This window comes from Corythoichthys intestinalis, chromosome 4, assembly GCF_030265065.1.
Source record: "Corythoichthys intestinalis isolate RoL2023-P3 chromosome 4, ASM3026506v1, whole genome shotgun sequence".
Classification (NCBI taxonomy): Eukaryota; Metazoa; Chordata; class Actinopteri; order Syngnathiformes; family Syngnathidae; genus Corythoichthys; species Corythoichthys intestinalis.
The window spans coordinates 56110187-56133862 of NC_080398.1; the positions used below are offsets into that span (position 1 = coordinate 56110187).

The 23676-nt window shown below is 39.9% G+C and overlaps 1 protein-coding gene across 3 annotated transcripts in view; it reads left to right on the forward strand.

The window, feature by feature from the left end:
- The window catches only part of LOC130914348 (intermembrane lipid transfer protein VPS13B-like), a 625421-nt gene that overhangs the window by 295674 nt on the left and 306071 nt on the right, over nt 1–23676 (forward strand). Inside the window, exons 26-31 of one of the 3 annotated variants that reach the window (XM_057833447.1) lie at nt 751–919; nt 3485–3599; nt 8852–8918; nt 13192–13434; nt 13528–13684; nt 13747–13858. In XM_057833447.1, the coding sequence (XP_057689430.1) occupies nt 751–919; nt 3485–3599; nt 8852–8918; nt 13192–13434; nt 13528–13684; nt 13747–13858 (863 nt within the window). Of the gene's footprint in view, nt 1–750; nt 920–3484; nt 3600–8851; nt 8919–11712; nt 11849–13191; nt 13435–13527; nt 13685–13746; nt 13859–23676 lie in introns of those variants that run through there. The other 2 variants (XM_057833446.1, XR_009062893.1) reach the window with 2 other exon arrangements.

Genomic DNA, 23676 nt, shown 5'->3' on the forward strand with positions numbered 1-23676 from the left:
TTTTTTTTTTTGAGCCAGAGAGAATATACAATATTGCTTTAGCCTTTAAAGGTCTGTGCTGAGTGATCATCACACCCTAAATGTAACTCGTAGCGTTAGCATAGCGTTCACATTAGCATTAGGTTAATGCTAATTGCGCGCGTCCTCTTAAACTCTCGGACAACTTTTTTTACTTACAGTTTGTGGTGTCCAGGTGGGTATAATTAATTAAAAGAATGTCCCGTTTTCCTGCTGAATGTCTGTAATAACCAAGTTGGTGTTGTTTTTGTAGACGCCACAATATGTGTTTGTTTGTCAATGTTCATTCAAAATGGTTGGAAACACTTATTTATTTTTGGAGTATATATATATATATATATGTTTTTTTTTTTTTTTTTTAATTTTACAGACGAAAACATTTTTCGGAAACTAAAACTAAACTAAATTAGTCTTTAGTTTTAGTCAACAGTTTTTGTCAACAAAATCTAGATGAGGACAAACACATTGTGAGATGACTAAAATATGACTAAGACTAATCAGTATTATCCTCCAAAAGACTAAGATTAAAATTAAAAGGGCTGCAAAAAACAACACTGATCCTGATAAATGAGATGGAAAATAAATTGTGGATATGAATACTATACGACAGTAATATTTTTCCTTCATGCAACAGAAATTATCATTGAGTCTTGTTGCTTACCTATAGTGAGAGCACATTTTAAAATAAACATGGAGGCACCCTCTTACATTAACCTTGTTTTTGCTCTTCAGGGTGATTCAGTACCAGGAGGTGATGATGGCCCATTTGCTGACACAGTGACCCTGGAACAGAAAACTAGCAACATCGGTGGAACTAGTGGAAAAGTCAGCCTCTGGATGCAGTGGATGTTACCCAAGGTTCTTGTTGAACTGTTTGCTCCGGACCCAAAAATCAAGACAGGTATGTGTTTCTCGTTATAAAGTGCATTATTGTACTTTATAGTCTCCCAAAGCATATTATTGCGACGTACAGTACGTTTGAAGTGTCCGAGATTAATGTGTCAATGCAAGAGCAGCTTGTTACAGCTCTTTGTCAGGCGAGCCAGCAGTTTGCTCAGACTCTTGGCCTTGTAAGCAATATAGAAATATTGCTCATTTGGCGCACAGAAAGAAAACTGAACATTCTTAAGCTTATCCCCCCACCCCCATCTTATTTTTTTGATGACTTGTCAAGGCTGCCTCTTTCCTAGAAACCAAGTTCAAGCTAGGCGCTAATGCTGATGCACAGCTGCCACAGCTCCCTGCCTCTCACTCTTTGCTGACGTAATTGCTGCATGAATTCCGATTTAGGAGACTTGACAGTTCAGACTGCAGCCACCTTCTGGAAAAATGTGGCCCAGATTGAATTTTAACCACATACAAAAGTTAGTTAGATCGGATTTGGTATGGTCCACTTTTATGCGACCTGTCCTGTTCAGACAGTCATGTGAATGCCCCACTCGAGTCAGAAAAATACAAAAAATCGGATTTGTGCATTAAGACCAGCGGTATGAACCGAGCCTAAGTAAATTGCAATTCACATGTGACAGTATACAGTATGACTTTGGAGGAGCATGTATCCAACATTATTATGACTCTGTGTGAGGTAGGAATCACAATAGGTGAATTCACAAATGCAACACTGCAAATATGTGGGTGTCCACTGTACATTTATTAAAAATAAAGAATAACCAAAAGGAAAACACTATGTCATGATCTTTACCTCTCAGGCGAAAGTCTGAATCAGTCCGTCCGTTCTTCCATCCATCCCTCCCAGCTTCTCCCCTCTAGGGTTGCCAAAAGTGAAACAGTCAATCTGTAATTGGATTTGGCGCACAAGTTTTCACACCCTTCCTGAATGAACTCGCAAGCGGAAATCTAAACCCTGCCACCTGAACGACAGCAAGGGCGCTCAGACAATTGAGCCAAACGCCTGGGTTGAAAGTCTGAATAAATTGTCCAAATTCCCTTTTTTGGAAAGGTGGATTACAGCATGGGCTGAGTTTAGTCATCTCTATTATATCATGATTGGAGACTATGAGTTTCTGACGACTACTTGTACCAATCTGGGCACGTTCTTTCCACACAAAATCCACAATATACAGTCGCTGACATGCCATGTTTTTCAATGCAAAAATCCACTCGGAACTTCTGTATTTCTCAAAATCAACACAAGGCAACAGTAACAACAAGTTCATTTTCCCAAGCCAGTCTTTGTCACTGTGTCTTTTCAGTGGAAACAATGACAACGATCTGGTCAGCTCACAGGCTTCCTTCACAACAATCTTAATCAGTTTTTTGATCGTGAAGCTCATTTTGCCTGCGGTGTGTAGTTTAGTGTTCACACAATGTATTTTCAGGAATGCGTATAGTATATGTACAGTATGTCACTACTGTACTCAGTCATTCTGCCTTCTTAAGGCCGAGTAATGCTCCTGCGTCAGACCTACGCCGTCATGGCAGACCCGATGTACGACCCTTCGCCATAGCCTGACGTGCTCCTCCACAGATTCTTGAGTGGGCGTCACATCAAAGCGTGGTGACGTCACGCAAATGGACTGTGATTGGTCCGCTCAGACTGTTGTTTCCGGTTCAGCTTGAAATCACCGCAATTTTCAAACATAGTTGTGCTACACGCAAAAATGGAGCAAGCCGACGAGAATATCATCGAAGAGGTCCGCAAGTGCGACAACCTCTACAATGTCTCGTCTAGACATTATAAAGATTGCCAAATGGCAAGCAATTCATGGAGGAAAATTGCTGCAAATAAGGGGCAGGAGGTCAGCGATTGCATAAAAAAATGGAAGAACCTCCGAGACAAGTATGGGGGGAAGAAGGAGAGGAATTAATGATGACTTTCCCCACTTTATTGTGGCAACAATAAAATGAACAAATAACAAAATAATAGTGGGCTGCCGCAACATGTGACCGCTAACTTTCGCTTTCTCCCGTTCTTTCCACTTGCTTCCCGCTACGTCACCGCTCCCCAGTCTGATCGCCTCTTAAAGCAACCGCGCTTAGTTACGGACATTACAGTATGATCAAAATTTGTTTATGAGCTGAAAATCCACATTCAAGCGTTCCATCTCCGTGGCATTGTGTAACCGGAAGGAAACTAGAGGAAGTCGGCAAAAGTCCCCCCAAACCATACAAACACAACGCCAGACCCCTTTGGTGGCTTGGCGGTGAATTACAGAGCATCGTGTTCCCTTGCCTCAGAACTATCGAATGCTCATTAACGCTGTAGTTGCTACGCTGTGACGGCAACGCAGAAGCATAACTCATGCTTTACTCAGTCTCTCCTTTTTCAATATGATTCTTATTCCCAGCGTGAAATTATAGCCTTTGAAACAAAAACTATAAGAGCCCCTCCCATCATTAGCAGGTTTCTAGTTTATGGATTCATGTGGAGCCAAGCATTTGTAATTCATGTATGTCAGCACTTGCAAATGTCATATAAAATATTTCTCTTATTGTTTCCTTATAGAAGTCTGTGTGGTCAGTGAACTAGAAGACCTGAGTGCCTCAGTAGATATCCAGGATGTATACACGAAGATCAAATGTAAAGTTGGCAGTTTCAACATTGACCACTACAGATGCAGGTATAGTATTGCTAGGGCACACACATGCACACAGCATCACGCTTTACTTAAAGGGGAAAGTAAAAATCAACACGGAAAACTCAAGTAATAAAAATACCATCATATCACAAGGTCTCTCACACACAGGCACCCACATGCACGTGCATACGCACAATTATAATGTTTTTCACTCTAATTCACTCATTGAACTCACTTCTCCACCAATGCCAGTAACACTTTTCTGTTCCTGGTCCACCTTCGTGAGGGGGATTTTGCAGATTATCACCCCATCGTCATCGTCTTTCCAGACTGTTTGAGACCAAAAAATTGGATGGACGATTTTACTCTGTTTTGGGCTGGCCCAAGTCTGACTCACAGAGCAGATGAGTTCAGTGAGGCCATCAGTCATTTTATTTGCGCCTGTGGTGTCTGAATTGATTCATAGAAACATTAACACACTGGGGGAAAACCTCTTGGCGTTGTTCCATGACATCCTAATATATAGTAATCTTTCCCCAAGTCAAGTTGCATTTGGAATTCGATGATTTACCTTCGCCACAGAAATTATCAAAGCACACAAAGCCAAACAAACTGAAGCCCGAACTAAATTACAGTGTATTTGGAATTGCTGTTTTTCTTTCCACATATGCATGTTTGTAGTCTTTCTCCCTGAGATTTCATGCTCGTCCTCAGCACATTTACATCATTTTTTTTTTTTAAACTCAGTACAGTACTATACTAAGAGTGCCCACTATGTACAAACGTGCCTGAGGTCCACTTAGCAGGAGGTAATTCCCCCTGCCTTAGCCTAAGAAGATAACAAACCCAGCTTCTTGGATCCCATTCAGTGTAATGTGTTTGTGTGTGTTTTCCCAGTTCTGCGTGCTTACATGCCTGTGTAAATATGTTCTTGGCTTTAAGTGCCTCCATCTCTCTTTGAGCCAGACAGCGAAGTGGGGATAGAACCTTCTTTTCATGATTGTGCGTTGAAGGCTGTCATTGGTAATGCATATGGGATTGAACTGCTATAATGATAACAGGAAAGGATTCTGATTTGCCAGATTTTGAAATCACCTTAGATGGTTTTCATTCATTTTGTATGAGTCTTTTGTGTTCCAAACTTCCCAGAGGGTGATTGAAACAGCTAAACATCAGATTTGATTGGACATCCATGTTTTGTTTGTTTGTTTTTGTTTTGTTATTGCTGTTGTCGTCCGAGTTTGTTTCCTCCTGGCAAAATGTGTGCCATTAAGTTTGTTCCACTACACAAAGCCAGGACGACGTCGGTGGTGTGAAGCAATTTCTCTGTGTTAAGAAGTCATGGGTGATTATATAATCTTACCTCTTTCGACAGGTGTCTGCCCAATTGCCACTAGAACTGGGCCAAGCTTAATCTTTGTAGACAGCCATGCATTCTCAAGAAGATAATGGGTCGATTCCCACATTTTCCAATTATTTATTTTAAAGCACATTAATAGGCAAACTCTAAACTGGACATATATTTGGAAGGAAGAAGCTCTCCACAATCCAAGACAGGTAACATCCATGTGTGTTCCGAACACAGTGAAGGCTCGATGGGCTCCTGGCCCACTGTAATCTCTATTAGCCGCTTCTACAAGAAATCCCACTGGGAGGAAAGTCCAGATGCATCATTCTGAATCTGAACAGATAATTGTTTGGTATGCCTGCACCCAGCCCAGTATATTTGTGTGCCGTCAGTTGGTTTAAATTATGCCTGACACAGAAAATTTTCTCATCTGGCTCTTGATGTCTCACTGCTGAAAAATAGTAAACGAGTTAGGTCACTCTAGTATTAGAGGTTAATATATCATTGAAGCCTAATTTTGATGAAACATTTTGAATAAGAGCGAAGACGAGGCGGGAGGAAGAATGTCAGCAGTCCCTTGGAATAGTAGTAGCACGTAGGTGGTTAGCAGACACTTTCATATTAGACAAGAATGTGGCTTTAGGAAAAACAGTATAGCAATGTTTAGAGGTCCTAAAAAATGGAATTTAACATCAATAAACAGTATGACAAAACAAATGAAATTAATTATTAATGAGTTAATAAAATGCAGTATGCTGTTAAAAAGTACAGCACAGTGGTATGTCTACTTAAGAACGTCTCTACCTACAGAATTTTCAGGTTAAAAACACGCCTCAACTGGAACAAAATTGCCTCTTGTTAAGAAAGAAATTTCAGGTTACGAAAGGCAAAAATACAGAATGGCTGGTACTCGCAACTCCCAGAGTTTACTGAATGTAACATAATTATAGCTGCTCTGCCATTATCTATTGCATAGCATTCCTGGCATCCAATTTGAGAGTAACCTCTACTGTATGTGTATATCCCAGTGTCCTCTTCATTCGCTTCTCGTGTTCCGACAGCTTTACTTGAGTGTATTAACTTTAAGTCTTTTTTTTTCTTGTTTTTTTATAACATGCACAAGTATGATGTTATGTTTATTGTGCAATAATCTAATTGGAATATGTATTTGTCACATGTTTTTATGCATTTTTATCCATTATAAAAGATTTGTGTCTGAATTTTGGGGGACTTGGAACTGATTAGGGCATTTACATGGAAAACACGTCTCTACATGTGGAATTTTCAGGTTACGAAACTACTTCCAGAACCAATTAATTTCATAAGTAGAGGTACCACTGTGTTTTTTTTAATTTTAATTTTTTATATTTATCACAAAGGTTTCAGTTCATCAAACCAGTTTTAATATCACACAGACAGCCCAAGGAAATAAAAAATGCAGTTTCTAATTGATATATTTCTTCACCAAGGTGTATGTATGTTTGCTTGAAAACTTTTGCGAGTGACAAATATGCCCCCAAAAAACCCACAAAAATCAGGAAGGGGGAAAATGGGTTTTAACTGTACTCTAAGTAATAAAGCATGAAAAATTCCAATTAATCAAGCCAGCTCTGTAGGTTTGTCCGCTGACAGTGCTCAAACTACTCCCCGGTTATTTGCCAAGTGTCGATCAAGTCACTTGTTTCCTAAGCCTAAGCCTACATGACTTATCTTCAATGAATGAGGCGAGCCTCGCTTACACGTCCACACCAGTGGGTCAGTTGCACTGATGGCGCTAAGTCGTTAAATAGTGGGCTGGGCAGGCCAGAAACCTACCTTTTTACTGCCAGTAGATACCCTGTTTTGGCTGTCCAAAAAATCCTGCCGGCTGAGGAGGTGAAAACGTTTGTTACCTAAACCCTCACTAATTATTTCTCAGTCTTCACATGAAATAATGAAATAAAGATTCCCTTGTCAGAAACGTATTCCCCTCAAGCAGTTGCTTGTTCATAGACTTCATTATACAGTATATTGACATGACCCTTCCGCCAGACCTTGCGCCGCGCCTGCGGTAGCGGCCTACCCACACTCAGCTTCAGTTAAGCCTAAGTAATGCTTCGCAGTAATTATTAAAACCAACACAACGCCGGATTTAGGTTGAAAAATTACAAAAGCTGTACCGCATACAAACAGGAAGGATAGTCTCACGAGTGATTTGTTCAAGTACTCAAGGTAATTTTTATATTTTTCGTACCATGCATGCATTTTGAAACGTGAAAAAAATCAAAGGGAGAAATTAACCGCTACGGCGTTGGCGTCATAATTCGCAATGTTTACGTAAAGTAAATGCTACCTGCCCGTTTTTTTGCTTTCAACCAAGAATCGCGACTGTTTTACGTCCATATCTATCAAGAATTCTGCGACTTAAGCATTTATTCACAAGAATTTTCAACGTAAACAGCTCTTTGTGGTTATAAGGCGGCGCCACAGTGGCTTAGAGACTAGCAGCACATTCGCAATGTTTATGTAAAATAAATGCTAACTGACTGTTTTTTGTTGTTGTTTTTTTTAACCAAGAATCGAGACTGTTTTACGTTCATATCTATAAAGAATTCAGGGATTGAAGCATTTATTCACAAGACTTTTCAACGTAAAAAGCTCTTTGTGGTAATAAGGTGGCACCACAGTGGATTAAAGACTAGCAGCACATTCGACATATTTACGTAAAATAAATGCTAACTGACCGTTTTTTGTTTTTTTTTTGCTTTTAACAAAGAATCGAGACTGTTTTACATCCATATCTATAAAGAATTCATGGATTTAAGCTTTTATTCACCATAATTTTCAATGTAAAAAGCTCTTTCTGTGTTTCCACTCGGTCAGCTTCGACAGAGATAGAACCCCCCCATTAACCCCGTGTCCCGTCAATATATTATGAAGTCTATGGCTTGTTTTAATTACAGTGGTACCTCTACTTAAGATGTTAATCGGTTCTGGAAGTTGTCTCGTAACCCGAAAATTTCATGAATAGAGACGCATTTTACATGTAAATGCCATAATCCGTTCCAAGCACATTACATTTTGTAATTGGGGTAAAACTGGAATAAAATAAAACAAACACATTTGAATCATTCTATGTACCTAGCGTAACCATTAATACCTGTAATTTAGTAGATAATAGAACAAAATGCAAAAAAAAAAGAAAAACACGACCCGTCGTGCCTGTACACATCCGCATACTGCGACTCCCAAATTGAAACGTCATCAACAATAAGAGAGCAGGAGAGCATAATGGGAGATATTATGACCAATAGGGCAGCAGGATCTTATTGGAAGACATTTAAAAGTAGGGGGCAGGAAGTACATATCTTTTTTACAGTATTGTATGGTATATGTGCCTCTCGCAATATTTTCCCATTTAAACATGTCATAACCTGAAAACATTTGTAGAAATGTTTGTAAGTAGAGGTACCACTGTATTATTTAGCTCACAGTATGGCATTCTGTGACATCACCACTCAAATTTCCGTGTTATTTCTGGAAAACAAAGCCAAATTGCCTTACAGTATATGAGGCTTTTATTTTATAGTCAAACACAAGTTATTTAAAATGTCTTAAGAGAGAGCCACAGAAGGGGCACTGATTTTTAGCCACCCCAGAAAAAAAGTGTTTGCATACTCAGTGTCAAAACCAGGCCACCCGGTTTGAAGAGAGAACTGGTGATTACTATACCAAGTAGAAACAAATGCGATGAACGCTATGTTTATCTTAATGTTAATGGATTGATTCTGCATTTTTCATTACAGGGCTATTTCTGCGTGCCACAACAATAATCGGATGCCAGAAAGAATATCCTGGTTTCATATGACTTGTAGCTTCTGCCATTAAAGAGATATTATGGAATCGTGACAGTTGTCCAATTAATTCCAGATGCCCCATTAAAATTTAGCCATGTGTGTTTCTCCAGGCCAGGTCAAGGGTGGCACTCTGGGCTTTATGAAGGACTCCTTCTGCAGTGCAAGGAGACAGCTGTGGTGAGGCTTCTGCCTGTCTCACAGCAGCCAGCATTAAGCCCCCTAATAATATGTCTCTGCCATTCTGCTGCTCTGAATCAGGGTTCTTACTATCTGCTCATGCTGGACAGACAGGAAAAGACATCATGTTTTTGGCTTTGACTCAGAGTGTCCAGACATGTTGCATTGAGATACACCCTAAAAACTAAGAATATAAGAACAGTGTGCATTGAAATGAATACAATGACATCCCCTGTCTCTCCAGTGGTTCTAATTGTCATAATAATGAAGTGGATGGAAACTGGTGACATAGGCCTCCATTCTCTTGTTGATTTGAGCTAATACTGTAGATGGTCTTATACCAGTAACACATGCTAAAAACAAATAATTGTAATCAATCAGTATTCTATCATTTTAAACATGGGTTTAATCTGCCTTACAAAAAAATAGAGATGTGACCGAAAATTCGACGCCGAAAATTTTGGCCGAAAACAGCTAAAATTTCGTTTTCGGGTAAAAGGCTGAAAGTTTATCGCTAAATAGTGTGAAGAACCGTAGTCCTCTTGTGATGACGTAATCAAAACACGGCGAGAAGCAACACTACACTACGCTAGTATATATTATTAAATGAAGGAAAATACATTTGCTTCATCGCTGCTACACGCTCGTTTTGAAGTTGCTTTCCAAGTCATGTCCCACGTCACATCGAGTACAGTGCATTTGAGCCTGTGCATGAGAAGCTTGGAGTTTAATCAAGCGAGCAGTATGCAAATAAACCAGTACTTAAATGCAGACATGTACATTTGTACAATAATTTTATGGCAAGACCACTTCCTCTGTTTGTCACGTTTTTTCCGCGACTTCCACACCCCCTCTGCCAGTCCCCGTTGAATCCGGCCGGGAGCAACGTTGCTCGGCTTAGACGGTGGCTGCAAAGCCTGCAAAGAGTTTGCTGAAGACATGTCAATAAAGCACATGGATTACTGGAACCATGTCCTATGCTTTGATGAGAAGGAGGGGCTGTCTTGTGTACAGTCTTCAGAAGAGGCTTCCTCCTGGAGTGACAGCCACACACACCAATTTGATGTAGAGTGCGGCGTATGGTCTGAGCACTAACAGGCTGACCCCCCACCTCTTCAATCTCTGCAGCAATGCTGACAGACAGCACTCCTGTAATGAGTCACATTTTGGAAGGAAAATGACAAGCAGTACTCAATTTGGACATTTTGGTTTGTACGTTTTTTCAAAGGGGTGTACTCACTTTTATTGCCAAGGGTTTAGATATTCATGGCTATATTTTGAGTCATTTTGAGGGGAAAATAACTATTATATACGCTGCACAGAGACTTTTTCATTGTGTCAAAGTGTTGTTTTGTCAGTATTGTCCCATGAAAAGATATACTTAATTATCTGCAGAAATGCGAGGGGTGTACTCACTTTTGTGATACACTGTATATGTAAAACTATGGCCTATAATGGTGTTCATGGGAGGACTCCACGGAGGAAGTCACTGCTGTATGAAAAAACATTGTTTCTCGTTTAATGTTAGCAAAAAGGCACTTTGACACTCCACAGAAGTTTTGGCAAAATAGATTATGGACTGATGAAACCAAAGTTGAATTGTTTGGGAGTAACACACAACATTATGTGTGAAGGAAAAATGGAACAGCTCACCAACATCAACACCTCATGACCACCGTGAAGCATGGTGGAGGGAGCATCATGATTTGGGGCTGTTTTGCTTCCTCAGGGCCTGGACACCTTGCAACCATTAATGGAAGAATGAATTTAAAAGTTTATTAGGACGTTTTGCAGCAAAACCTGAGGCCGTCTGTCAGACAGTTGAAGCTAAAAAGAGGATGGTTGCTGCAACAAGACAATGATACAAAACACAGAAGTAAATTAAGAATGGTTTCAGACGAACAAAATACACGTTCTGGAGTGGTCAGTGTGAGAAATTCCAAAAGGTTCAGATAATTTTTCATATCACTACACTGGAGATTGTGATAGCCTTGTAAAGAGCTTTACTAGTTTCGGCGAGAACGGAATAGTTTTGTTGTTGTTGTCAACTACAGTTCCACACAAACGTACATCGAGATCTCATTTAGCTGAGTAACTGGAGGCGTGAAACATATTTTTCGAGAGTCCCAAACTTCCAAGAAAGCGCATTTGTCAAGGTTTCATGAGCAGATATGTCCACTGACAGGATGCTACAACATTGAGTTTGCCACAAAATGCTTACTGCTGCCAGGAACGCACCCTCCTAAGGGGTTTTTAGAATCTGCACCTTTCAAACAAAATTTCTCGAGCCTCGGAGGTTGTAGAACATTCTGGAAGATGTTTGCGCACTACATTTTATTTCTACCTGATCGCAGAAAAAAGGCAATGGATATGATTCAGGAAATAATGAAAAATATTTTTAAAATGAAATAAAAAATGAATTGTATGCATGCGTATTATTCGGCCTTTCAGTTTTCGGCCAGGTGTTTCCAATATCCGGTTTTCGGCCAAGAATTTTGTCCTTCCAAAAAATATTTTCTTAAACAATTCCATTTGTATTGTGATGATCATCACATTATATTTATCTGGTACATGACCATTGAACAGTATTTCTTCTGGTTCAAGATGATATGGTTTTCCTGGTTTTACAAATTAACGTTTTTTTCCCCCTCAATTATCTCAAGACAGTAATTCTATGAAATTCAATGACATCCGTTATTTTTGCTGTGGTTCTTTCCAATCACGCACTATTAAATTTCCTTCTCTGGCTCTCACTGTCCTCTTTTGCATCTATTGTCTCTCTCCTCACCTCCAGTACGGAGGAGGGTGTTCGTCACAGCTGTGGAGGAGTGGTCCTTTCTTGCACTGACAAGCTGAACAGGCGCACTGTGCTGGTTCGACCGGTCAGCAAGCAAGAGTCTTTCTGCCAATTTTCTGGCTTTTTCCCTCCTGTAAGAATATGGCTCTTCTGCTTTGTAGCTTTCTCTGCTATGCTTCATATGTAGTGGTTTAGGTTCTCTGCGTTCCTCAGAGATGTTTTGGCAACTAATGCATTGAGAATTTTACTTTAAAACATACGAGCCATAAAGTATCATCCAAGCACTTTGACTTAATTCAAATCAGTCACATGCAATACGATTCTTTAGGGATGATGTGACGCTCTGAGGAATGCACAATAAGTGTGTTTGCTTCAATTTCTGGAAAGGGATGCTATTTTTATTGATAATTTGAAATGTGTTAATTATAAATTATTCATGATGAGTTCAATCATTATTCAATCGACGCAAATGTTTTAAACCATTCTGGTGTCTTAAGCACGTTGTCTATCATGTTACATTATTAATAGACTTATTCATGGTATCATCCTAAATAATTCAAATAAGTCTAATTTCACATTGCCATCACATAAACAGACATATACGTACCATTTTATGTCTGGTTTCTGTCCTGATAGACATTCATTTGAAAATTGTTATAGCTTCATAGTCGTTTAACCCTCCTGTTACCCGTGTTTTGTTGGGTCAGTTCGACCCAAGGAATGTGCAAGTGTCAAAAAATTATCGAAACAATTAAGCTCAGACTCATTGGCTGCTATTGACGGCGATAGACGTCCGATTCATTTTTGACTGGGAGGGTGTGAATGCACGTTCGTTCATTTGCCCCTCCCAGTCAAAATGGCTCGGACGTCTATCGCCGACAAAGGCAATGAGTGGTAAATGTGTCAGAAACTGAATTGATCGAACTGTAAACATGTTCCACTAACCTTCACCCAAGCAGAACACATTTAATACACAAAAATACAATTTTTTTAAACAAAAAAAATGGGCCAATTTGATCTCTGAGTAAATATCCCAATATAAAATAACCTCAATATTAATTCCACAGCTATATATGTGTAACACTGTTTTATAAATAGAAATTTGCCATTTTAAAATGGAGAAAAAAGGGTCAATTTGACCTCCGTGAGTAAATATCCAAATTAAAAAAGCATCACAAATAACAATCCCACTGTAAAAGACATGTTAAAATTTAAAATGGGTCAGTTTCACCCGTTGATGTAACAGGAGGGTTAGTCTAAATTCTAAAACATCCATTTTAGATTTAAAAAAAAAAAAAAAAACGTAATAAAGTGTCGTTAGAAACACATTTCTGTTCAGTTGAATAATAACTTTTTTTTCTCCACCGCGTTTATTTACTAATGTAAATGGACACGATAGTATGCACTTGTTGTATTAATTTATATATCCAATTTGAATATTAACATTACTTTCCATCCTCTCCTACCATTGGCTAGACGGCAGCCAAGGTCCTGGAAGGCTCTCACCAGCAACATGGATTCTTGTCTATTACCTACACGCAGGCTGTCACTAAAAATGTTCGGCATAAACTCACCACTAGGCCAGAGCGGCCAACGCGCAGCGCTGATCCGCTAGCAGATGGTTCACCACAGTACCTGCGAGAAATCCTTCTGACAGCTCAGCCCTTTGACATTGTGCTGTCATGTCCTTTATTAACTACTGTTGTTGGAATATTTCAGGTGAGAAATTAAGATATGGATGTACAGATTTGTTGTTCCTTCAAAACTATGTACATTCTTTTGAATCATCTCCATTTTGACTGGATTTTTAAGACGACAGTACCAAGACGCTACAAAGACCGTGGAAAGTCAGCAGGCCAGCCAATGCGGAACCACACGTTGACATCGCGATGTTTGCCTCTTATCTACATCAACACCAATCTGATCAGGGTTTTCTGCCCTCGAGCACCTGACAAAACTGCCACACCAGGTATAACACAGCGTTATTTCAATCCTGATTGATTGCTCATTCAGACCTATTTGTGTCAACAGATCGCCACGTGAATAAGGAAGACACATTGGTGCTTAAGTTGGGGTCCCTTAGCATGGCTCCTCAGGCAGATAACCCCCTAGCTCGCACAGTGCTTCGCAAGGACCTTTACCAGTAAGTTTTTCCCCCCTCCTTTTTAATGAGTCTAAGCTATTTTAGGCAAGTTTTATAGCTTCTTATTTTCTTATTACATTGTGCAGCGTAAACAGTTATACTATACGTCATGATTACAAACCCAGTTCAATTAATTTGGAATGTCAAAAAGTATATATAATACAAACAATGCAATGATTTGCAAACACTTTTCAATCTATTGACCAAGCTATTATGATAACATTTAATATTGAAGTTACCGGTCGCACGTCTTAAAGCAACACTAGGGAACTTTTCAACCTTTATAACATATTTTCCGAAAATTTGTAATAATAAGTCAACTGACAACTAGTTGAATGACACCAGTGCTGTCACAGATTACTTAAAAAGTAATTTAATTACTGATTATGCCGCAAAAAAGTAATCTAGTTACTTTACTGATTACTTTATTATCAAAGTATGTTAATTTAAAGTAATTTATCAGTTTACCTTTTTTTTTTTTTTTTTGCTCTGCTGGCCCAACACCTAATGTCAAAAATTCAGAACTTCCCCTTTAAAATAAAGACCTGGCTGTTAAAACAATAAACAAACAACAAAAATTAACGAAATGAACAAGAATCCTTCATATGTCGTAATGTCTAGAGTCATTTCTACAAGTTCCGTAGCAGGAGTGTTTGATCAGCATGTATATTTTTGAAAGATTTCTAGCGAAAACGAGCAGAAATATAATGGATTGTATGCGAGGGCGTGTGTATGATGTCCCACTTCCGCGTTACGATGGCGACGTCACGGTCTAAAAATAGTATTTGTGTGTGTGTGGAAAGTACTGTGAAAAGAACAGAACTTGTTATTGGGAAATTTTGTTTCAGGTACCCATTTTTCCCCCCAAATAATTGACGTTGGTAAAATTTCTCTCGCGAATGGTTCCCCTCAATGCAATGCAATATATTTCACAATCCCGCTTGTGGCTGTCCCACAGTTAAGCTGCATCAGCAATGACAAAGCACAATGAATGACATCTTTAGGGTCTACAGGGTCTGCCAGCTCAAACAAAAAGACACATATGGTTGAAAGCTGCTAGGCCGGGAAAATCTAAACTTCTAAGGGGAATATCTCAGCACAAAACATATTTCCCTGCTATAGGCAGCGCTGAGTATCTGGATTGTGTCACAGCTGCCTGGAAACCACAGCCCCACATTGTGTCTGTGAGAAAGCATTTGTTTGAATGGGCAGATATGTTGCTGGCAAACATATGTAATGGGGGATAAAAGTGATGCCTAATGCTTTGTGCAGCTGCAACTAAGATGTGTGCTGACACACGACGTAATGTGGAGGAAAAAAAGGATGGATGACAACACTTGCTTCAGCCAGCGGGAATGTCTTAAAAGGGGGGAAAATGCAAGCAGCAGGCAGGCAGAGAATGTCAATGCTTAGGGGTATGCCTGCCAACCTGAAACAGATATAGAGTGGAGCATGCATGGTATTGATCAGTTACCATAGCTACTGTTTTACTGCCTCTTGTCTGGTCCCCCCATTTTTTTATTGAACCCAGTTTCACATTCTTTATTGTGAATGTTTGTTCAGGATATGCTTTGGTTCCACAGAAATGTGTTGACCATGTTGTTATCTTGTCCAAAGATGACTGATGATGTTTTAAACATGGAAGTAATCTGTTGAAAGAAGGGAAAAAAATAGTTCCTTCCCCTAGAACAGACTTGCAATTTCACTCTATATTGGCCTGAAAAGTCTGCTTCTGGTAGTTTGAGGTTCTGTGGTTGTGGTGCCACATCTCCTCAAAGAGAATGATGGGCTCACATAAAGCTCCACCCAAACCTAAACACATTATATTGACTGAAGGCTTTTGCATGCACTTACGGTAAATGCACAATAGATTCAGTGAAAAGCACCTAAAGTTGTGCATGTATTTAATGCTTGCACCACATTCTGAACATATTGAAGATTCATGTTTCGCAGTAACTCTTACCACGACCAGTAAGCATTCGTTGTAGTGTGTATGCATGAGTGCAAACAAACCACATTTGGAGTCACCGCTTCCCTTTCTGAGTGGAACCCAGGAATTATGTGAAACTACTTTGTGTGAAAAGTTTTCTTGTCCTAACCAGGCATTATCTTCCTCACTGCCTTCCTTGGTCACGTCCGAACATCTATTCAATATGATCGTTGCTTTTTCATGACTAAGAATGCATCAGTGTTGTTTTTGGCAGCCATTTTAATTTTCGTCTTACACCAGGACAGATAGTTTTCGCCACAGTATTTTGCCGACTATTTTTATACCCCCTCCGCACTTCGTTTAAGGTACGTTTAAGGGCTTCGCTTCTGCAAGGTACACCTACATTTGTGCAATCGACGCATGCGTAGAAAGGAGAAGCCACATGTGTTACGTCATCGCCCGCACGGTTTACCTCTGAACCGGAAACTCATTACTCACTGGCGGGAAATTTCGAAATTACTACACCATCTAGACCAGGGGTCGGGAACTCTGTTTTGTGATCACTGTTTTTTTCGTGATTGCAATCAAACGCATCACACAGGAGTGAGAGTGAAGGTACTGAGGCCGCACTCGGCTTTTACGAGCAGTCGCCGGGTTGTGATGGAAATAAATCTTTAGAAAAAAAACAACAAAAACGAAAGCCGGACATTGTTACTTGGGATGTTACAATCAATGCTCAGTTGCGCCCTCACCGCTTGGAAAATAACAAATAGAAACATATGGTGTGGAGCTGCATATATTTCCTGGAAGTAGAAACCGCAGCCAGGAGTGCTTGGAGTGCGTTCCTGGAAATGGGGACAGTTTTGACAGGCAGAAATGTCATCAAAATTACTACAAACTGAACTGAAATGTTACTTGGGGTACCACACGGTTCACTTTTCGGGGTTTAATTTTTCTCTACGCATTTCTATATACTCCAGTTTGGCCGGCATTGTGTTGGGTGGGGCCAAACCCGCTGCTGGCTGATCGGAGACGATGAAAGATGAACTAATCCGCGATGGGAGGACCACAAATGGGCACTGAATTGAAGCATATTATTGCGACGTACGTTTGAAGGTTCTAGAAAAATTTGTGAATGGATGATCAGTTTATCACAGCTTGTTCAAGTCGAGCGAGCCCGCCTGTGGAAAAGAAAAGAGGAGCAGGAAATGCCAAGTCTCTATCGTCCGCTTCCATTGTTTACAATGCCGTCATGCCGCACTAAAAATGGCGATGGCACTCTCCATGATGTCACTTTCTTAGTATCCGATAGTTGTGCGGAGCCATCAGTCCATATTAAGCGATGGGTAATATTACCCACCTACATTATCCGAGTAACAACCAATCCGGACAAGTGGTATACTCGTGTGGCCAACATGCCGTATAGTCTAACTAATTACACGTTTAAGGCTATTATCCGTCCTATTGTAAATGTTCTTGATGATCTTAGTCTTTTGGATGATAATACTTAGTCTTAGTCAGATTTTAGTTATCTCAAAATGTGTTTGTCTAATGAAAAAACTCCCCCCAAAATAATTATTATACATAAATAAATGTTTTGCAACTATTTCGAATGAGCATTGACCGACGAGCACATATTGTAGATTCAACAAGGACACCGCCAACTTGCAGCAAAACAGTACATTATTTTCAATGAATAACACCCACCTGGACGCCATAAACTTTGTTTAAAAAAAAAAAAGAAAAAATTTGCCGGGTGTGCAAGCTGGCATGACTGGAGACGACACTGGTGAGTCTTGGTGGGGCAGCATATCACGAGTGAGACAATCAGACACTGCTACGATGCAGGCTAAACTACTTATAAAATGTCACACATGGTAAACATGTGACGGAAACTTTTTTTTGCCCGTCTTATCTTGTCACACAAAAACTGCCATCGGTCTTGTTGCGTTTTAGGGGCGGTTTACATGGTGACGCTCCAAGAATACGACAAATTTCAAGTTTGCATTTACTGGTTCCGTCTCCATTCGAACAATGTCGCAGTTCCGCGTAAAAACGATGGTGGTATTCATGCCGGGCCCAAGAGGGCAATGCAGTTTTACAAGGCGACAGCCACTTCTTTGACAGCAACCTCCTCAGCCTGGAAGACAACCCACCCACTTGAAGCAATGGTGTCCATGCGTTTTTTTGTCTTTCGCTTTAAAAGGCACAAAATTAAATTTGAAATATATATATATATATATATATATATATATACATATATATATATATATATATATATATATATATACACACACAGTGGGGAGAACAAGTATTTGATACACTTTAACAGTTGTTACCTTCTCACCAAGCTGCTTGCTTATTTTCCTGTAGTCCATCCCAGCCTTGTGCAGGTCTATTATTTTATCCCTGATGTCCTTACACAGCTCTTTGGTCTTGGCCATTGTGGAGAGGTCTGAGTTTGTTTGTTTGAGCATGTGAACAGGTGTCTTTTATACAGGTAACAAGTTCAAACAGGTGCAGTTACTTCCGGTAATGAGTGGAGAACAGGAGGGGATCTTAAAAAAGAAATAAGAGCCGAAATATTTACTAGTTGGTAATGTATCAAATACTTATTTCATGCAGTTAAATACAAATTTATTATTTAAAAAATATGCAATGTGATTTTCTGGATTTTTGTATTAGATTCCGTCCCTCACAGTCGAAGAGAACTTATGATACAAATTACAGACCTCTACATGGCTTGCAAGTGGGAAAACCAGCAAAATCGGCAGTGTATCAAATACTTGTTCTCCCCACTGTGTATATATATATATATATGTATATATTTATTTATTTTTTTTTTTTTAAAACCTGTCCTGTTCAGCTGGTTGACACGGAGAATGGAAGTCTAAGTGTCTGGATAGTCTGAACAGTTTTAATGTTTCACATTGAGAGTCTGACATACTCCCATTGTGATCACTCAACATACCTCGTTTATTATAGCAAAGCAGCGAACAGGAAGGGGTTATGGGGGAACAGAAGAAAAGAAACACAAGAGAAGAAAGAAAAACACAAACTACAACAAGAAATACACTGAAAATCTAGACCAATTACTAATATGTTGGTGCTATCGTCAGCTAGATGTATTTCCGTTTGACACCATGTGGGGGGCCTGTTGACCAGGGAACGAGGGGGACAGGGGTGGGGGAGTCTATAAGCTAAATGATTGAAAGCTCCGTCTCTCTCGGTAAATTTGAAATATTATAAAAACAGTAAATTAAAGCCGCCGATCTGCCACACTTGCTGATTTGAATGTTTACTAGCAGCGACTGCGCAAGCCTGAAGTGACGTGTGCGAGTGCTACGTCATTGGAGCGAAAGTGCTCCATGCATATGGTTGAGGCGTAATTCCTGCAATCGAATTGTTCCGCTTTAAAGGCTGGAATCAAAAGTTTGCGTCTTTGCCTTCAGTTTTGCTCTCACCATGTAAAGGTGAGGCCATTCAGCAACACAATTGGTGTCAAAGCGTCAGCATGTAAACAGCCCATTTGTCTCCCAAAACCTGTTGTTAGGTCGTTACCATCTCGTCATGAAAAAAAGGGCTCGTTGATTAAATATTTTCATCGACAACATCGTCATGGTTGTCGAAAACAAAGCTGGAATGCATGCGCTTTTCCTGTGCTGAATCATGTTGTATTTGATCCGCCGAGTAAGTCCCAGCCGATAGGTTGTGATCATGTAAACATATGTGTTTACAAACTATAACCATATGTGGCTGCAAACACAATATGTGCCAGTAGCCATTTGCTGTAACTCTGTATAAAGCCCACCTCTAATTACATTTGTTGACATAAGTGAATGACTAATCCCAGCTACAGCTATGGTGTTATTGTCTTCTGTACATGAAATTGGTTAGAATGTCTAACACAGGGTTTGAGTTTAATGCCACCCTGGTAGACAAGACGCCGGCGAAGACGAAGGAGTGAGCTGGTGTAAACATTCTGACAGACCATATTTAGATGAGGGTCCACTAACGCTATCTCCAACTTCCATTTCAGCCTGAACATTAGAAATGTACTGTGTGCATGTTTATCACTATGAGTAGATCAGCTTCTTCAAAGAAGGCTAAATAAACTTGCGCCTGTGAGACCGCAGGGCCAAGTTGGTATCCACTCCGCGGTTCATTTGGTAGCAGTTTACAGTTTAATTTGATCATGTGATGTTGAATTGAGTTTCCATAAAAGAGGAGGTCCCCAGCGGCTTCTCTGCTAAGCAGGAATTATTACACAGGCCCCAAGGCTTCCCCTTTTTCCTCCCCTCTCCATCTTGAGCTTACAAGGCCGCTGTCAATTTACACAGCTGAAATCATTTTCCTGTTCTGAAAAACTGTGTGCATGAGTGCCGGTCCGAGGAAGGTCCAGCATGCATTCAACCCTTACTTTCTTGTGGTTTGGGCCCTTTCTAAAATCGCACATATCTTTTACCCCCAACTTATATGTGTGTGTTCTCTTTCCTTTTTTTGCCCCTTCTTGAACACCCAATTTAAAAATATTAGTTGTGTCACAATTTTGTGTGACGGGATTACTAGTATCCTGAAAATATGTGCAACAATGTAGAATTGTTTATATATTAGTAGTTTGTTGGCTTAAATCTGATTTTTGTTCTCTGTTTTGACCAGATAGTTTTATGATTCACAGTAGGGCTGCAGCAATCGAATATTTTAGAAATGGATTATTCTACTGAAAATTCCATCGATTAATCGAGTAATCGGATAAAACATAATTTTCTTTAGTTAAAGAGCAATTTTGAATATACATTAGAAAATAAGACATTTTACCTAATAATGAAACTTTGGTTTCCTTTTTAGACAATCTCGTTGTTTTAGATGCAGGCTTAAATTGTTAAAAACAGCTGACAATCGCATCTCAGCTGTGACTAGGGAATAAAAAAACAAAAAACAAAACACACAAACATCAAATGAAATAACTTTCAACTTTGTGTAATCTTCTAAGTACCAAAACACAATACTATTTGTAAGCTGAGCTGCTAGCTCGAGCTACATTGTGCTTTTAAGATGAATTTGTCGAGACCGTGATTTACTGGAAAAAGAAGAGAAATAATAATTTGTTAATTGACATTACTAAGACCAAATGATATAATACAATATGTTCATTGCTGTGCATTTAAAACCCCTGAACTTACACCAGCTGACCAGATTCACAGCTTTCACTCAAATAACTTCTTACCTAAAAATGTCATGAGAACTGATAACACACATCACTTAAAAGAAGAGGTGGGTAGTCATGCGTTACATGTACTCTGTCATATTTACTTGAGTAACTTTTTGAGAAAAATGTACTTCTAAGAGTAGTTTTATGCAGCCATACTTTTTACTTTTACTTGAGTAAATTTGTAAAGAAAAAACGCTACTCTTACTCGGCTACTATGGGCTACACAAGAGTCATTGCACTTTTCCTCTTTTTTCTACATATTAGATTTTTTTTTTTTTTTTTTTTTTGCTAGTGAGCGCTACTAATTTCACCAATGAGACTCCATTACACCAATCAGACGCAAGCTTGCCATTCTATGATCACGCAAGCCTGTTCAGTCACATGACTTTAAAGCACCGTAAAAAATGAAGTATTTGACATCGAACCCTGCCCTCAACATGAATCGAAATGACAAAAATTTAAAACTCTCTCCCAGTTTTTATTTGGCACTGATTGACCTCGGAAAACCAGAGATATGATCCTTTTAATTTCATAATAGTAACTATGAAGGAACTACAGTATTCACTACTCAAGTTAGAAACTATTTTTCTCCACTAGAGGGCAGGGCACTCATGCTCTTTGGACGAATAATGCTTCATCACTGTTATTTTTTCTCTTTTTGATTTAATGATTTTATTTTGTGTTATTTCTTTGGCCTAATTGGGATGTGTAATGGGTTATTGTGCAGTATCATTATAACAGTTCATATAGATAACTTTGTGCTGAGAGAAAAAAATACCATTGTTTAAAAAAAAAAAAAATCAAACAAAGTAAGCAGTTACTGAAAATGTTACTCTTTACCCGAGTATTCTTTTCACGGGATACTTTTTTACTTGAGTAAATTCATTGGATGACTACTTTTACTCGTGTAATATTATTTTGAAGTAACACTACTCTTACTTGAATAAAAGTTTTGGCCACTCTACCCACCTCTGCTTAAAAGTTCCCGCGTGTTTCAACTGAATTTTTATTTGTGTCGAGCAAATTTGAAGATGTAGTTAAGTTTTGAGTTGGTAAGTTGGAAGTCCTGTTAAAGTTTCAAGTTTTTGCAGTGTTCAAAATACATTACGGTACCTGCTGTATTGGAGTACATTAGGCACTGGTGCTACTTGATGTTTTATCCTCTCTTGCTCCTTCCTTCCCGCTCTCTGCTCTTTGTTTGTCAGGCACAGCGGCACTTTACTGGAGTTGCTTATCAAAGTTAACGATGTTGACAGATGTTTATGTTTGATCTTGCCAGAGTCACGAGCTTGAAAAGCGCTGCATGTGTCAATCATCGTTTAACTTGTTAAACAGTTGCTGTGGCAACTCATTCTGTGTAAGTGAGAGGATTTGAGTAGACTCACTCAATGAAGTGTTGAAAGTGCTGCCTTGGAACAGACCGGCTCCGTGTGCGCATGCGCAGGCGGGGGGTTAAGGAAGCGCGCGCTGGAATGACTGGCAATGTTCGAGGCTTCCGGACGTGTTGTGTTCGCGGCAGTAAACGCCACATGTTAAAAGTGATACTGAGCAGTTTCTAATTTCCACATGTCACTCCGAGTCACAGCCAAGGGAGGTAATAGAAGCATTTAATGAAGCCAAGCAATTTTCTACTCCAGTATTCTTGTTTAAAAATAATTTGGTGGGTAACATGTACCAGTAAATGTTTAAAATGTTAAAAACATTTTAACAAATGTTTAAACAAATGTTTAATAACACCAGGGGAGCCAAGCACCAACTACTGGTGGACAGGGCAGTCGCCAGAGACTGCAAAGCTAGGAGCACCAACCTGTGCACTGCCTGGATTGACTACAAGAAAGCCTATGACTCAGTGCCACACACATGGATACTGGAATGCTTGAAGCTGTATAACATCAACAGGACACTAAGGACCTTCCTCCAGAACTCGATGGGGCTGTGGAAGACCACTCTAGAAGCCAACTCGAAGCCAGTTGCACATGTGAGCATCAAATGCGGTATCTACCAAGGAGATGCTCTGTCACCCCTGCTGTTCTGCATAGGCCTAAACCCCCTCAGCCAGATCATCACCAAGAGTGGTTTCGGGTACCGGTTCCGAAGTGGAACAACCATTAGTCACCTCCTCTACATGGATGACTTCAGGCTGTATGCCAATAACGAGCGTGACATCGACTCCCTGATCCACCTCATGAGAATATACAGCAATGACATCGGTATGTCATTTGGACTAGATAAATGTGGGCGAATGGTATCCAGGAGAGGGAAGGTGATCTCAACTGAAGGGGCTGAACTACCTAAAGGCAACATAACAGATGTGCAGGACAGCTACAAGTACCTGGGGATCCCACAGGCAAATGGAAACCATGAGGAAGCAACTAGAAGGTCTGCCACAACCAAATACCTACAGAGGGTGAGGCAGGTCCTCAAGAGTAAGCTGAATGTGAAGAATAAGATCCAGGCCATTAACAGCTATGCCCTACCAGTAATCAGATACCCTGCTGGCATCGTATCCTGGCCACTGGAAGAGATGCAGGCTACCGACATCAAGACAAGGAAGCTCCTTACAATGCACGGAGGCTTTCACCCTAAGTCCGGCATCCTGAGGCTCTACACAAAGCGGAAAGAGGGAGGCCGAGGGATAGTGAGCATCAGAGCCACGATCCAGGAGGAAACTACAAC